The sequence below is a fragment of the Talaromyces atroroseus genome (genome assembly GCF_001907595.1).
Source record: "Talaromyces atroroseus strain IBT 11181 chromosome Unknown scaffold_2, whole genome shotgun sequence".
NCBI lineage: Eukaryota > Fungi > Ascomycota > Eurotiomycetes > Eurotiales > Trichocomaceae > Talaromyces > Talaromyces atroroseus.
Genome location: NW_017971434.1, coordinates 593,201 through 609,247, shown reverse-complemented (window position 1 = coordinate 609,247; position 16,047 = coordinate 593,201). Strand labels below are relative to the sequence as shown.

The 16,047-nt window shown below is 48.3% G+C and overlaps 9 protein-coding genes across 9 annotated transcripts in view; 5 read left to right on the top strand and 4 right to left on the bottom strand.

Annotated features, from left to right (window-relative positions):
* Positions 1-147: 147 nt before the first annotated feature.
* UA08_02355 (hypothetical protein) lies at positions 148-1,077 on the top strand (the record flags this gene model as incomplete). Its single annotated transcript, XM_020264388.1, has 1 exon — positions 148-1,077. The coding sequence occupies one exon, from the start codon at positions 148-150 to the stop codon at positions 1,075-1,077; it is 930 nt and encodes a 309-aa protein (XP_020121880.1).
* A 452-nt stretch (positions 1,078-1,529) lies between these two features.
* Positions 1,530-2,856, bottom strand: UA08_02354 (hypothetical protein; the record flags this gene model as incomplete). Its single annotated transcript, XM_020264387.1, has 2 exons — positions 1,530-2,717; positions 2,788-2,856. The coding sequence occupies 2 exons, from the start codon at positions 2,854-2,856 to the stop codon at positions 1,530-1,532; spliced, it is 1,257 nt and encodes a 418-aa protein (XP_020121881.1).
* Positions 2,857-3,453: 597 nt separating this feature from the next.
* Positions 3,454-6,428, top strand: UA08_02353 (hypothetical protein; the record flags this gene model as incomplete). Its single annotated transcript, XM_020264386.1, has 4 exons — positions 3,454-3,841; positions 3,897-4,547; positions 4,693-4,697; positions 4,839-6,428. 4 exons carry the CDS (start codon positions 3,454-3,456, stop codon positions 6,426-6,428), a joined length of 2,634 nt encoding a protein of 877 aa, XP_020121882.1.
* A 195-nt stretch (positions 6,429-6,623) lies between these two features.
* UA08_02352 (hypothetical protein) lies at positions 6,624-9,330 on the bottom strand (the record flags this gene model as incomplete). Its single annotated transcript, XM_020264385.1, has 2 exons — positions 6,624-7,882; positions 7,971-9,330. The coding sequence occupies 2 exons, from the start codon at positions 9,328-9,330 to the stop codon at positions 6,624-6,626; spliced, it is 2,619 nt and encodes an 872-aa protein (XP_020121883.1).
* A 336-nt stretch (positions 9,331-9,666) lies between these two features.
* Positions 9,667-10,123, top strand: UA08_02351 (hypothetical protein; the record flags this gene model as incomplete). The annotated part of the gene is made up of 2 exons (XM_020264384.1): positions 9,667-9,696; positions 9,752-10,123. 2 exons carry the CDS (start codon positions 9,667-9,669, stop codon positions 10,121-10,123), a joined length of 402 nt encoding a protein of 133 aa, XP_020121884.1.
* A 730-nt stretch (positions 10,124-10,853) lies between these two features.
* Positions 10,854-12,044, top strand: UA08_02350 (hypothetical protein; the record flags this gene model as incomplete). Its single annotated transcript, XM_020264383.1, has 1 exon — positions 10,854-12,044. One exon carries the CDS (start codon positions 10,854-10,856, stop codon positions 12,042-12,044), a length of 1,191 nt encoding a protein of 396 aa, XP_020122362.1.
* A 691-nt stretch (positions 12,045-12,735) lies between these two features.
* UA08_02349 (hypothetical protein) lies at positions 12,736-14,382 on the bottom strand (the record flags this gene model as incomplete). Its single annotated transcript, XM_020264381.1, has 1 exon — positions 12,736-14,382. One exon carries the CDS (start codon positions 14,380-14,382, stop codon positions 12,736-12,738), a length of 1,647 nt encoding a protein of 548 aa, XP_020122361.1.
* Positions 14,383-14,869: 487 nt separating this feature from the next.
* UA08_02348 (hypothetical protein) lies at positions 14,870-15,493 on the bottom strand (the record flags this gene model as incomplete). Its single annotated transcript, XM_020264380.1, has 1 exon — positions 14,870-15,493. The coding sequence occupies one exon, from the start codon at positions 15,491-15,493 to the stop codon at positions 14,870-14,872; it is 624 nt and encodes a 207-aa protein (XP_020122360.1).
* A 281-nt stretch (positions 15,494-15,774) lies between these two features.
* UA08_02347 (hypothetical protein) overlaps positions 15,775-16,047 on the top strand; it is a gene marked incomplete at both ends in the record, with an annotated part of 1,420 nt that continues 1,147 nt past the window's right edge. The window contains 2 exons of the mRNA XM_020264379.1: positions 15,775-15,832; positions 15,901-16,007. Of these exons, the coding sequence (XP_020122359.1) occupies positions 15,775-15,832; positions 15,901-16,007 (165 nt within the window). The remainder of the gene's footprint in view (positions 15,833-15,900; positions 16,008-16,047) is intronic.

Sequence of the window (16,047 nt, the reverse complement as noted above, 5' to 3'; positions counted from 1 at the left end):
CTTCAGAAATTTGGAGTACTTCCAGGACCAGGGGGCCCGGCGATCCACCAACTGGCCCGCACTAACCTATCCCTGGTTAGTGTTAGCTCGTTGCATATATAATCCAACTGCTTCTCTTGAAATAGCAACATTTACCATATATCAGCAATGTCCCACAAGCGCCACCGCTGCCTTCTCCTCACTTTCGACGCTTTTGCAACTCTCTTCCATCCTCGTCGTCCAGTTCCAGAGTTGTACTCTTCAGTAGCGTGTGCCTTTGGATTACCCAAAGCGGTCGTAGCGCCTGCCAATCTGCAGGCGGCTTTCAAGAACGCCTACAAAGCACAAAGCACTGTATATCCAAACTACGGTCGTGACAAAGTGCTCCGTGGGGAATATGGAGGGCCAACGCAATGGTGGGCCGATGTGCTTAGGGCAACATTTGCAGAAGCTCTGGGCAAACAAGATGCGGATCTGCCTGGTGGGATGATTGACAGATTACTAGGCACTTTTGCTAGTCAAGAGGGGTATTCTTTATATGATGATGTCCGACCATGTTTTGACGGACTGAGAGATTTTAAGAAAGAAAATGCCCTTTTCGATTCCATTGTCACAGGTGTTATATCGAACTCGGACGACCGGGTCCCTGCCGTCTTGAAATCCCTAGGTCTGTCGGTGGGTAATACGCGCGCTGATATAGATCGTTCCAGTACTCAGCTCCCAGGCTTTGAAGAGACTGTTGGGCAGATCTTGGGAAATGATGCACCAAACAAAAGCGATCTCAATATGGTAATTACAAGCTACGAGGCTGGCGAGGAGAAGCCGAACCGTCTGATCTTCGATGTTGCAGTACGGCAGGCTATGCGCTTTTTGGTTCACGCCAGTTCTATCACTAAAGACGACGCTGACAACGTGGAATGGACACTTATACATGTTGGAGATGACCTTGCAAAAGACCACCAAGGCGCCATCGACGCTGGGTGGCATGGCATTCTGTTGGATCGCAACATGACGCTCTCTGAAAGTCCCAAGGATGTGACAATAATTCATTCGTTAGAAGCGCTTATCCCTGAGATAAAGCGGTACAAACCAAATTGACAAATTATTGCAAGCTATTATATGATGAAGAGGAGAGGGTCGCCAGAGCTCTGCTATAGTGAAGTGGACTAGTGTAAAGGCTTTCCTCATGTCCAAGTCGAGGCACGGTCAATCGCGCCCGAGTTTCTTCATACGCGAGTTTTCGCGCTCTATAATATGGCAAGTATATTCGGTCTCTTGGTCGGGGTGCTATAATATGCGGTTCCTGAAAGGATGCACTCGTCACTCCTCGACAGAATCCAGCCCTCGGTTGGATTCAACTTCAATTTGACTTCGTCATCAATAACAAAATCATATTAGAAATTGATTGTGCGATGTGGCGGAGCTTCGTGTTCCTAGTACTTTTTGTGATCGTATTGGAATGATCGTGTTGTATAACCGACCGATAGACTCAGCCAGTTGCTATTGGGTTGCTTATAAGAATTTCTTTCTTTTCACCGGAGTATATCGTTTCATGATGCACCTATGACCCTTTCCGTTTTTCCAAGAGCCCAGGATATACAATCATACCACTCTGGTGTAAGCGCTTCATGCACCGCATCTATTGTTTCCTTCCCCCATCCTTCCAGCCATATATTATCTCTTAGCCAATACAATATGACCGCATAGTTGGCCAATATTGCCAATGCCAATGGGTCGCCATCCTTCACCATATCCCAGAACTGAGAGGGCGCCGCCACAGTGAAGATTACCAATGCAACCTGACCTGGCCTTTTTGTGGACATGAGAATGAAAATGTATCTCAAACTTTGAATAGCTGACAGGTACGTCGCCGCTCGACTCGCTGTAGTGGCTGTAACCGAAGCACGTTGAATGAGCTTAGCTAGCATCGTTTCTACTTCATCGGACAGTCTCTGATCTGCGGATGGAAATGGCTCTGGTAGCATCAATACGGACCAAGGGCTACTCCTGAGCGTTTCGATGTGAGACTTGGTGATTGTCTTCGCGTTAGCGAAGAGTGTGAGAATCTGGTGGATCTTTGCGATTGTGTTCGTGGTTGATTCGGAACACCTCTGGATACCGAATGCATAAAGCATTACTATACAATTGAAAGCAAATATGGCATTATAATTATGCTCTGAAATGTTCGAAAGGTGTAGTCGGAACAACGCTAATCCCATATCGTGATAGTGAACAGCCAGAATTGTATTTTTCCGTTTGGAGATGCCACATAGCGCTAGGTGTAGCGCGCTCAGACTTAGAAGGCCATGGAGGACTAGGTCGTTTTCAAACGCCAGCTCGATGGCAAAGTCTGTCCAGAGTGTCTGGTCTCTGCCTTCCGGGATGCTAAGTTGCCCGAGAGTCGGCGCGGTGTGTAAAGTGTAATGATGCATTAATCGTAGTCGATCTCGTTCTGCGTCGGTAAAATACGAGTTGGGGGCCGAGCTTTCAGACATCGAGGTGAAGGATGGTGAAGTAGATACCTCTTCAGGGGAGGAATTTGCGAAATCTCCACCAGAGGTCGTAGGTGAAGTTGCTAATCCGCTCTCAGATTGCAACTCTGGACTACCAACGCGCGATCTCCGACGCTGAGTCGTAAGGTTGCTGGAGATGAAAACCAAGTTTGGAGATCCGGCGGACAGTGAGCAGTCTTGTCCTATTCTCTTGCATCGGCCGCATCGAGGCCGGTTCTCATCACACTGGTCATGGAACAATCATTGTAAGCAAGGCAACTTGAAGGTAAAAACGACAGGCGAACATCAAGCTTACCTTCTTGCGAGTTTGCTTGCATTGTAAACAGCCGTAGCGGCTTTTCGTGTGAAAGCGTCTTTGCGACATGACCAGTTGGAGAGACGGGATACGTATTAGACCGGTTTCATGCTTGATGATATAGCTAACTACCAGATCAGTCTTTTGCAATGAAACTAGGCAGCAACAGCAAGGCCATTCAATTAGGAACAAAGTACAGATAGTTTAAGGGACGTCGAAAGTTGGCGAGAAACAACTGGATTCACGACAGCTTCTATGGAGCTTGACCGGATCCGGCAGTCTATACGCTGTTGATGTACCATTGGTCAGTGAGCCGTATGCTTGACCAATCAAACCCAAGGTTTAATACACATACGGCAACCCATACGCCGACCAATGGCATCGCTTCTTTTGAACTTCATATCTTGGATCTTGATGTTTATGTTTACACGAGTAGAAATTGCAGGAATGCAAGCGTATTCGAGTTCCTTTTCAGGTATGAGAGCCCGCTATTGCGGTTGATCACAGATTCGTTATCTCTAGACTGACAAGACGCAGACGTCTAGACGTATTATAAATAGGGGCGATGCCTTCCAAGTAGAAAGTCAAGGTTCTCAGCAACTTTCTACCTGTGTATCCATTTCAATTTCTTGAATTATATTTGACTCGTCACCCCCCTCTACCATCATGGTCGAACTGGAGGAGGTTCACAGCGCAAATGCTGCACTGGTGCAAAGCCAGCCTTTGGTAGCCGTCTTTTTCGGCGGCACATCGGGCATTGCACATCAATCTTTACGTGCCTTAACCGCAGCTGAAGCGCAACATGGAGGCAAAGGGCTACGTTTATACATTGTTGCTAGGAACGCTAGCGTGGCCGCAGACATCACGACTGAATGTCGTGGTCTTTATCCACAGGGTCAATTCACGTTTGTGAAGATTGATGATCTTTCCTTGATTCGAAACGTCGACCGAGCCTGCGCAGAGATTATCCAGCACGAAGAGAAGGAAGGCCAAAACCCCAGAATCGATTATCTTATGATGTCCCAAGGTGGTTCAATCTTTGGTCCAAGGATAGGTGTGTACAGGTATATACTCCTTCTTCACCTGACTGCCGTCTAACAATCATGCAGACACAAAAGAAGGCCTCGACATTACAATGGCTCTGATGTACTATTCTCGAATGAGAGCCATTGTTAAGTTACTTCCTCTGCTGCTCAACTCTACACTCCCTGCGCACGTTGTGTCGGTATACGCAGCAGGATACGAAGCAAAGCTCTACCCGGAAGATCTCTCACTTCGTGATTTGAAGCGCTATAGTTACTCGCAGGCGCGCTCACACATGATTTATATGCACGTCTTGTTCATGGAGTACTTGGCAGAGAAGTACCCCGGAAAGCTCTCGCTAGCTCACATCTTCCCTGGACTTGTTATCGGACCCGGGTATTACGACCCCGGACATCCTATGTGGTTCAAGATCATGTTCCGAGTGATGAACACCTTGTTTGGGAGATTTTTGACAGTTCCGCCCAGTGAGAGCGGAGACAGGATGGTCAGTTTGGCATCGCCTCGCTATCCCCCGCGGTCATCTAGCCCGTCCAAAACCTACAAAGAGGGTACTGTAGCGGTGGGAACAGATGGTAAACCGGGAAGTGGAGTCTATTCTCTGGGCTGGAGAGGAGATAACAACATCAAAGCCCAGGCATATGAAAATTTCAACAAGGACGAAATGCGTAAGAGGATCTGGGACCACACCACGAAGGCTTTTGAGGTGATCGAGGCTGGTAACGTTTTCGTTGAGTAGCCGCTCTGTTGCTGAGAGGGTGTATGTGAATGTATCCGTGATTAATACGTTGGATACTCGTCTTTTGTTTCAATCAAATATCCACGGTTCTTTGCTTGTGGTAGACTTCAAAAGAATATAGACAGAAAGTGTACGTTGCGGGGGGCGATAAGATAAGCAAACAGGCTCGTGCCTTCTTGCCGCCAATCGCTCATGCTCTGCTTCGCCAACAACAAGAACGATTTCGCTAATCTGACCAAGGCCTAACTTCACCTATAACCGATGAACCTAGATCAAGCTGGCCCTCCGTATGCCCGACAGCCACCGAAATGCTAATCAAACGCCTGCTCAGCAACGTCTGCGGCGCGGCCCGGCGTTCTTGCTGAACACTCCTTCGGCTCGCAGTGGTTCTGGCAGCCAATTTGCTTCACCACCTCGATTTTTGTTATCTCAACATGCCTCTCGAGTGGATAATAACAGCCAGTTCCATCGCAGCGCAGCATTGTCGCCTTTCAGGGCCTCTCCTGTTGGCACATACCGCCGGAGCTTGGCTTATGTACCCGATAGGATACACGACTTGACAATAGAAGATGACATCTCTCCACAGTATTACAGTAATGAGAGCGACGAGGAGCGTGAGGGAAAAACAGATGCTTGCCAAGGTGGCGATATATCTACAGAATTGGACCGTCTCTTTGACTCGCCTCGGGATTCACACAAGAGACGCCGTATCTCTTCATCGCAGTCTAAAGGCAAAACAGACCAACCCATTCGGGAATCGATGGATGAAATCCAAGATTTTGTGCCATCATATTCTGATGACGCTGATCTAAATGAAGTCAGTAATCACACACTGGCATCGCCCTTCACACACCGTACATCGGGTCATCCATCCCGTACCTTTGAAACCCCTGCACCGACACGCCATAGACGATACCCAGACCCCAGGACGCCCAATGATGTCGCGGCATATAAATTAGATATGCGATCAAGCAGCAAGACGCCTGCATTTCATAGTCCTCCCAGGTATATCGTCTCAGCTAATTATACACCTTCATTAGCACCACATGCCTCTCCGGCGACTGTGCCTTCTGCTTCAGCTCTTTCACATGGGCGGAAGAAACCAATATTTGTACTACCTCGATCGCCATCTCCAGTTACGGAGAATCACGCAAGTCGAACTCCAGCACCAATTTCCCCCACACTCAGTCAACGTCCTCATCGACGAGGGAGGCCTACATCTTCAGACACAACCGCAAGATATGTACCTGGTGGTCTAGCCGAGCAACTCCGGGACTGGATCCTGGAAAAAGGCGCAGAACGCGACCGTACGATACAACAGCTATCACGTAGGGACGACGACGCTCAGTACGTCTTGACTGCAAGGATTGATAGCTGTCGTCATACCTATCTCAAATCGTCAGGCCATGTGATGATCGTCCGGGCAACTCCAAGGCGCAATGGCAATGGAGAAGAGCTGAAAGATAAAGAGACAGTGACTACAGATGATCTTCAACAGAAAGAACTTCTCTTACTAAGTACCGGCGCTTCCGATTCGTGCGCAAGCAATAGACATGCCGATACTCACCACCAATCGCTGGGAACGAAACTAAAACCAGGAGATATCATCGGAATCCGCGCCGGACTGACATGGGAAATTGAACTAGACGCTTTAGACGAGTCTCACGACGAGCATAATGAGCCCAAAATTTCCGAACAAAGAGTCATCGCGTCTTCTCAATCTCCGTCTGTGAGCGATGAAGAGGATGGTGATGAGATGGAAACACGTCGCTCGATTTCTCCACAAGGAAAAGCACGAACGACATGGCTTGTGGCTGCTGAGTGGGTTAGACTCAGAGAGAGTGTCCTGACACCGAAATGACTGTAGCTTCAAAAGGAGTCAAGAAGTGATGATATCCACCATGTAAATTTGTTCAAGACCGATGTCTTCTACGCTTGATTGGTTCTATAATACCACGAAAAAAGAAACACGCTCCTTCCCATGCGCCGTTATATCCATAAATGCATAATATATCATAAACCCTATAAACAAATAGTATGATTATACAAAATTCCTTCAATCCCCTCGTTCTTCAATCCCCTTCAAAGCATTCGTCGCCACAGTACAGCCCCATTTGACCATCTTTTTCTCCTTATTGCTGGATACAATATCCGACTTCGCAACGACTTTGCGAATAAAATACAACAAACCCTTGACAATATGAGGCGCAATTTCGTGTGTCTGCAAGAAGATACGAGAAAGAATGAGAGCTTGCTTTTCTGTTTTTTCCTCATTCTCCATTTCTTTCTCCTTCTGCGTCGTAGATTTTGTCCTGCGCTTTGTTGTCGATGGGAGCAATTGGGATTGTTGGATGATAGTGATTATCAGAATTTCAACAAAGGTACTGGTTTTAGGTTGCAGATAGGCGAAATTAAGATTTTTCAGTATTGCCAAATTCAGCAAACTTTCACTGATCAAAGAGCCGTACATCTTGGAGAGGTTGACGATTGATTTCATATTCAGTTTTGCAGCATCGTTAGAGTCATCGTCGAAACCATTGAATTCACTGTCGTTATCGTCTTCGTCGAGGTCGTTCTTTTCACCCATCCGTTTGAACACGTCCCATAGTGTGAACATAAAAGACATCTTGATTCGTCGACCCATTTCACTGCAGAGTCGGCGAGCAATCAGTGTGTAATATGGATTGTAGGCTTCTTCTTCCATTGCACAATGCACGAGTACGCGTGGTATTTCGTATTCTTGGTTCTTTTTCAGATGCAGCTTCAAGAGTCGAACGTGAGCATCTCGATAGTCGGTTGCAGACATAATAGCCACAAAAATTGACCGACGGACGTCTGTATTCATGCGGTGCGCCTTGGCTATGCTCACGAGATCGGGTTCCCCATCACTGTCTTCGTCTACAGATACTTTCGTGGTAGGATTCGCCACGACTGCTGAAGAAGCAGATAATTCTTGGCGCGCAGCCTCAAGAGGGTCGAATTCTTTCCAGCTGGCGCCTACGAGCCACCACTTGCCTTTCTTTTCCGAGTTGCGAATATCGGCCATGGAGACTCGGATTGGTTCAGTGGCGCGAATATTCCGATTGTTTAATGATCCCAAGATCTTGCGCATCTTCGTGATATGTTCAGATGATATGGTAGATGCTGATACCCCAGTTTTCATACGATTGTTCTTGAGATCTGTAATAGTTTCGATCATAAATTTAGTGCGGACGGAGAGGGAGGATTCTCCAATGCGGGCTACCGCAGGTTGAATGAGGAGAACTATGTCTTTGAGAGCTGACGGATCATCTTGTCGAAGCTGAGGCCCAGAGTCTATGGAAGACAGAAAAAAAAAGCATTAATTAGGAAACACGTGAAATAAACAACGAAAACATGAAGACTGAACTGAAGAAGAACTTACTGCGAATGATTTTGAGAAGTAGTTCAGTATTGGTCTCTGTGATATCCTGCAAAAATAGGCTGATGTAATCAAAAACCAGATTGCTCCCAATCACATGGAAGTTGTAGAGTTGCGAAAGAAGTGACATCAAATTCAAATGCTCTTTTCCGGTAAACGGCCCTCTTTCATCCGCGGACTTGTCGAACATCTCAACTAGATTCTGAATGATTATTGCGCCGAAATCCATTCCAAGCAGTTTGTATAACCCAGCTACAAATCCAGCATGAAGAATGATGAATGTATCTTGCAACGATGCACGATCAGCCACGAGAGTTAACAAAAGAGAGGATAGCGTTGAAGTAACACTTTGGCGTGGATTCTCTCGGTATAGCTTCTCGACATCGTTCAAAATTGAGATTAAATTGGCTTCTGAAAGCTTGTTCAGCAAGCCTTGTGCCTGTCGGCGCAAACGAACATCATCTTCGGAAGTGCCTGACGCAGCCGCTCTCATGGATGGAGGAATATATTTCGATGTAGAGATTGATTTCGTGACAGGGGCGACGTAAGGGTTTTCTCGCGTCTTTTTCTCTTTGGGTGCGTCCAATGGCTGATCGTCCTCTTCATCTGCGTCTTCAAGCCCATCAGACTCTTCAGATTCACCGGTCCCGCTCTCTAGAGCTTCATCGGATCCAACGTCTTCGTCTAGAAGGTCGAATTCATCACTATCAGATGCACTTGAGCCTTGTTCGAGCCCATCTGAACCTTCAACCTCACTACCGTCCTCCTCGAGATCCAAGCCTTGCGCTTTCCTCCTTTTGCTCTGCAGCCAGTCACTTTCCTCACGTTTCCTCTTTTTAGTCTCTTCTAATTCCGAATCTTCGGCGAGACCACCCAAAATATCAGCGAGACCTTCTTCCTCAAAGGCCTTTGGTAGTTTTTTCCGTCCCTTAATACCAAGCCGCTTCTCCAGAGCCTCGATTTCCTTTTCGTCTTGTGCAAGTTTATCCCTCACGGATTTTGAGATCTTCGGTTCTTTCGGTCTGGAGTTTTCTTCTTCGTCGGCTGTCTTGGTCTTTCGCGGTTTGGATAGCTTCGCAGATGCGGCATTGCGCTCGTCTTCGGAATTGGAGTCTTCTTCATCTTCGATCTCTTCCTCGCTTTCAACTTCTTCTTTGTCGCTATCAAAAGCTTCTTGTTGTTTACGAGTTATTCCCCCTCCCCGGCCATGATGTCGTTTTTGCTGCCTCTCTTCTTTGCGCTGGGCTTTGCGTGACACAGGCCGGTTGCGATTCCGTTCTTTTTCTCCATATCGATCCCTGATTCCCAGCTCCTCTCGCAGCTGTCGAGGAAGCGCTGTAGTGAGATGTAATGGCCGCGGCATGTTTACCTCTCTAGGTTCTGATATATCATCGTCTGAGTCGTCTCAATATCTTTTTTATTTTTTTTTAATTCAGTCTTGCGGAGAGCGGAGGAAAAGCGGAAAGTGGTCCAAGCTTTTTCAGACCTCCCCACCTGCCGCCACCACCAAAACTGACCTCGATTCGTTGAAGACGACACCGCATTTTTGTGTACAGATATACCCTCGCAATTCCTGCGTCCTGAATCAATCCATATCCAGCTCCCACGGATCTTTGTTGGATACATATCCGGATCGCTCACACCAAGTCATACCAGCCACTGGTTGTAAGCGAACGCGTTTCGCAGTTGACCATTCCTCATGGCGCCGCCGCACATGAACAACGATGAGGTTGGCATAATTCCTGCTGTCAGCCATGAAGGTACAGGGCTAACTTAGAAAACAGTTTTTCGCTGCTCTGACGACGCTCCTCTCGAGCACTTCCCAAAAAGCCAAAGGCAGCGTCTACCTCCTACAGAAGCGCATTGTCTCATCCGAAGATCCAACGATAGCAGAAGGTTCAATTCTTGTTCGCGCAACAGACGGAAAGACATCAAACCCAAATCCACGAACCAGCGATAGCAATTCAGGTATTACAAAAACGAAGACGACGAAGACACCAAAGGTGAAATTGTCAACAGTCGTGGCTCTCGCAGATCTAGATGCCTTCTTTATGAAGTACGCAGATGTCTGCAAGGCGGGGATGGTTGGCATGAAGAAGAGAGATCGCAGTGCGAAGAAGAAAGTCAAGGCAAAGTCTAAGTCTGCGAAGGCTTGAATATCATATAAAAAGGTGGCAGAGGAGGGAGATGGAGAAAAGGCAGAAAAGACTTGCATAAGCACGGCGTTCTTTCATACATACTGGCGTTGATATCCAATTTTTAAGGTGAAAAATCCATGAAATCTTCGTTGCACCAATTATTCTCCAGGGACTCTAAACTCCTACAGAAACATGACGGATATCTTTGAAGTGTCATTCATTCGGTTACGTCGAATTTCTTGGATAGGGACAAACTATACCTAGAGTACAGCCAAGAGACACTCAATAACCTCTTTACCCTATACTTAGTACCTAATGAGATATGGTGAATAATATACAATATATACCACAAAGGCCATTTTAACAAATGTCGAGGTCGTAAGGGCGGCTAATAAAAAGCGTGAATATGTTCGCGAAGCTGACTAAGCGAAAGTGCACCGGTGCATTTAGTTAACTACTTAACTACTCAACGAAACACAACTCTCCAGGGAAGGGTGAATATCAACTAATCATATCAACGGGGCTAATGGCTGGCTAGTTACCGACTCTTCTGAGTATTTAATGTCGTGAGATGGAAGATCCTGCAACAAACGACCTTCTCTATCTAGCATGCCACGCTAAAGGGCACCTGCAATGATCGCGGAGTTTCGGCTAGTCAGGGCCTGCCCAGGTGCCTAACAGGACTTGCGATGTGCATAGAAAGTCTCAATGAGCTCCGACTATTTGCACAGAACTACAGAAGACTAGGATGAGATTCTCTGTTCCCGGTGCAGCTGCTTCAAACGCTCAAGTACCGTTGAATTTCCGCCATTCTTTCAAGCTATACTCTTCACGCACTATCGCCATGAAGTCATACCTGACCATCTTGGCTCTCGCAAGCGCCGTTACATCTCTAACGCTAGTTGCGAGCGGAAGCTCAGCTGCTGTTCGATATCTCGGTCGTGTCAACCCAGCGACTAATGAGTTAACATGGCCAGGAACTGGATTGTCCTTTACCTTTACGGGGACTTCAGCCGTTATAAATCTTGCTGAAGTCAGTGGCACTAACAGCGTTGACTTGATCGTCGACGGTGGCGAGCCGACAGTCATCTCGAATGTCGCTGGAACCTCCATCTCCACACCTGCTGGACTGTCCCAAGGCAGTCATACAGTTGAATTGCGCAAACGGTCTGAGGCCCTCTATGGCACGATCGTTGTTGGTGATATCACCACAGATGGTAGCTCTGGCATGCATTCGGCCCCGGCGCGTAAGATTGAGATTATCGGCGACTCAATCACTGTTGGCTACGGTCTGGACGGCACCTATCCATGCACCAACACTGCTGCTCTCGAAGATAACCCCAAGACCTATGCTGCCTTGGCTGCTGATGCGCTTGGAGCAGACTATAGTATCGTAGCTTGGAGTGGCAAGGGTTTGGTGCGCAATACCGTCTCCACAACTCCTCCTGATACCAGCCCTCTTATGCCAGAGCTCTACGCCCGCTACGGCGCCAACGATGCTGATAACAGCTACACTTTCCCGTCAGAATGGACACCACAAGCCGTTGTCATTAATCTCGGCACTAACGACTTTGGATACGTGGCGTATAACGCGTCTGGACAGGAGTACGACGCCCGTGCACCGTTGGACCCTGCCACGTACACAGCAGCTATGGTCAGCTTTGTCCAAAGCATCCAGACGCACTATGCAAATGCTGAATTCTTCCTACTCACTTCTCCAATGCTCAGTGATTCCTTCCCCACGACAGAGGACGCTCAGCATACCACCCAGTCCAATGCTCTCAAGGACGCCATCTCTCAGATCGGAGCAAATGCCCACCTTGTTGACTGGCCTCCTCAAGGTTCCGACGTGGGTTGCGATTATCATCCTAATGCGGCTACACAAGCAGCTGGAGGGGAAATCTTGGCTTCGGCTATCAGTACGGTATTAGGCTGGTAAAGTGCTGGGATCTAGTTGATGGGTTAGTTATAAGGTGTTGTGGGATACTACGTACATATGTTCAAGTATCAACTTCTATACAGATATTGAATAGAAAGCTCATTGCCAAGTAGAAAGCACGTATGAGAAGAAACAGAAAGGGAAAAAAAAAGGTTACAACAGCGTCACTGTGATAGATCTGTCAACGACCCTGGGGTCGATGATGGACCATGACCCGATTTAAGGAAGAGTGTTGATTTGATTAGTTCTGTGGGATAATTATTGGGTACTATTTGGATGGTAAAGTATAGAAATACAGTTAGATACATGCTCAACAGCTTGATGCTGCTACGTCACAGCATAAGCCTCCATGACCGTTGTACTCCGAACCCTTTGCGGCGGTCATTGCTCATGGAATATGCACGCCATTAGAAAGATTAAAGTAAAACAATAACGTCGTGTCAGTAGTGTTCGCTAATGGGACGGGAAAAAAAAAGGCCAGCGGGGAAAGAAAAAGAAGGATGACCGCGAAATAAGACATGCCGCAGGTAGATAGATAACAGTCGTGCATCCAAGGCCCTGCCTTGTTGCCCGCGTGAAGATTCAAAGAAATGCGAAGAAATGAGGGAGGAAAGCCTTCGGAGATATTAGATCATTAAACAATTGGGTACAGTTCGAGAAAATAAGGATGGCATTGCGCGAGTCACTGGTTTCACTCAATATCAGACAGACTGTCGCTAGGATCTCCGAGCAATAACGAACGACGAAAGGTGCCAGGTGTCTTGGACATTTGAAAATCGACGTCATCCTCGTTCTCGGTTTTGTGCGCGGCATCTAGTATTGCTGTCTGCGGTGTCTGACCTGCGACGATGCGGGATGCAATGTGTATTAAAAGAAGTAGAAGCTGAAGAGGAGGAATGAGAACTAATGAGCAGGTCTTATGAATAAGCGTAGTTGTCATGTCTTTTTTGGAAGAAGCCTGAGGGTCGGCGTATTCCAAAGTAGATGCGGGTGGCAAGGGCGAGAGTGCTCGTTTCCCCGAAGGCCTGGCATGGCGCAACTTTAGAGATGAATCTTCAATTTTGTCTGCGCTAGCAGAAACCGAATCTGTTCCACTCGATAAGGCAGTTGGAGCATCAGAAAAGCTAGGCTCGGAAGGCTCGGATGAGACAGCGGAATCCTGGGAGCTCGGGTTTTCTTCTTGCACCTCTGGAGCTGTATTGAACCGCTCAAATGGTGGGGTAGTCTGAATGGCAGGCTCAATGGACTCGGGTGTAATAGTTGCTGCTGAGATGTCCCTATTGTGTGTATGCGCGTGGTGACGTGGAAGCGGAAGGTCCTGCAACTGATCCTCAAGAGGTGATGTTGAAGGAATTATATTGGACGGCGATGGGAGAGTCTCGATATTCGGGGTGAGGATGGATTGGAATGATTCCGCGTCGTCTTCACTGTCCGATTCGGGTATTGGCTGAAATCTGGCAAGAATGTCATGGACCGAGTGCGCCTGTTCTGTGACGGTTCGTTTGTCTGAGCTCCTTGGGCCGGTAACTATGTCGCGTAGATCACCGTCTTGAGAATTGTGAGGCAATACATGCGCTGGTTGCGGGACACTGTTCGTCGTTGTTGAAGTGCTGTCATCGGTGGCCTCGCTGTCAGAGACCTCAGCACTAATCGGCTGTTGACCTGTCCCCAGCTCATGCTCTGTGTTTAATCGTGCGTTTTCCGAATCTGATGCAGCCGGAGCGCTTTCCCGTCGGTGCTTCGGACGCCAGGCTCTCTTTTTCTTCGGAAGGTGAGCATCGGCAGGTAATGGCACGCTGAAACCGCGTCGGAACGGGCAAGGAGTCACTTCATAGCGTAGAACTTTGGCTAAGGCGGATTTAAATTGATCAATTAATGCCTCTTCTTCGGGGGTGCCGTTTGGGAGTTCAATGCGGTAGTAGGTCAAAGAACGAATGCGCAACACAAATGTCGATTTGCCGTCCACACACCAGCACTGAGAATTTTTGAGAATTGCCTGTACGACTGTTCCACACTTCAAGAAGGGAGACAAGCCCGATATCACCTCCAGTCGCAGACGTCCGACAGCGACGGTCCTCTCTGTGGGCGACTGCCAGGGCAGAGTCTCAATGGTGTCCACTGGGTAGTCGAAGTCGGCCGACGGCGTCGATTGCGATGTAGCTGGAGGGGCATCGGGAGCGAATTTGACAATTTTGGCAGACGGGTGAAAGAAAAAGACTGGATCGCAGGCTTGTTGAGCAGTACTTGCTTCACTTGACGACCGCTTCTCTGGCATCAGCTTTGTAGGCAATGTTGCGGATCGCCGGATGGGCACCGCAGGTGCAAATGGCTGAGACATTGTGGACGAAGCAAGCGAGACCACATTGGTGTCCAGGGACGCGGTTCGCAGCTCAAAGAAATGGGTGAGCCATGGTCATTTACGCGGTGCGAAATGAGGTTGGTACAGCTACACACGCAGTCCGGCTTGCCTTGCAGGTCAGTCAGTCAGTGGTGGGGGCGTTCGCACCGCTGATTTCCTTCCGGCCTGAGGCAAGCTTCCGCCGCGTGACGTCGCGTGACGCCTCTTCCTCTTGTCTTTTGATCCTAACTTAATAAATCTCTGGATTATGCAGCAGGCGGCGTTAGAACACGGCGCTGGATCGTTTGTTAGCGTGTCTGTGACAAGATTTGTTTGAGACAACGTGAGCTATATACAACTGGCAGCAGAGGAGGAAATGGGTATCTAGGTACGGAGTACGGTTTGCTTTGGCTATTTACAAAATCTCAAGAAACAATCGCATTATCGCCGAGTCATGGAGGAATCCAGCTTTACTATGTACTGTGATTCAACTCCATTCCTGCTCAAAAGTCGCCGTCCACATTCCCCATCCACACACTTTGCCTACAATCAACTCCGACACCTCCTGCTTGGTTGGCACAGCACTCAGCTTCTCCGGACCCAAAGGCTCGCTTAGAGCAACGACCTCGAAAAAGTACCGATGCGGTCCATGGCCTAGTGGAGGCCGCGGCGCAATGTAGACGATATTGCGCCTGTTCTTCCCCCACCGATAACCACTGCGAAGCTGCTTCACTCCGTTTTGCTCCTCGCCCGAAAGCTCGAGGTCTGCCGGACCAAAGCTGGTTTTGGTCGCGGGAACGAAACAGTAAATTCCATGGACATTGGAATGGCCCAACGGAGCATCGGGATCTTCGCTGATGATAACGTACTCTTTGACTTCAGGGCCGCTGGCTGGCCAGGTCAGTTGGGGCACTTTGCCCGATCCCAATTGCGAGTATTCGAGGCCGAGCTTTGCGCCTGCTGGACCGCAGTCCGGAGACGAAACATCAAAGGTGGGTTTGGGGAAGTTGTTGAATGCCTGTCCCTTGTGGAAGAGGTCGTGATCATAGCCTCGCCGCCGGTAGAGGAGTGTGCCCAGAGTCCATTCGATATAACGTCGGAGGAACGACATTGTTGTAATTGACGAGAATGATGCCTGATAGTTGTTAAATAGTAGCTACGTAGTAATAAATAAGCAAATGCATGCAGGCCTGAGGCCACAGCCTCACTCTGCTGCTCCTGCGTCGTAACACCGCTCGGCGCGGTGTTTTTCCGATGTCCATGGTCAACCGGCATATCCGTCGACTTCCCACGTTGTCTCTGCTGCATTTTACGTCTCATTCCAAAATATTCTGCTGGATAAACACTCAGCTCTAGTATCGTCAGCTCAACCTGCTCCTCTAGTGGCCCAGCATGCCACAATTCGAGCCCAATGCAATTCTGCGAGGGGCTCAGCTCACCGTCGTCGGCAGTGAGTGGTGACATACACTGGATTCGTTCCTCCTACAAATAAATAGTTGATTGATTGCTATTATACAGCTGTCCGAGCTCTGAGAAATCCCCAGCTGTTCAAGCACGAGCACTTCCGCCAAGCTGCTCTTGCTGTTGCGGTGGGTGTGGTGATTGAGCTCATCCTGCAGATCCCAGTAAGAAACCTCAGCAACATTCACGAGACCCCCCCCCCCC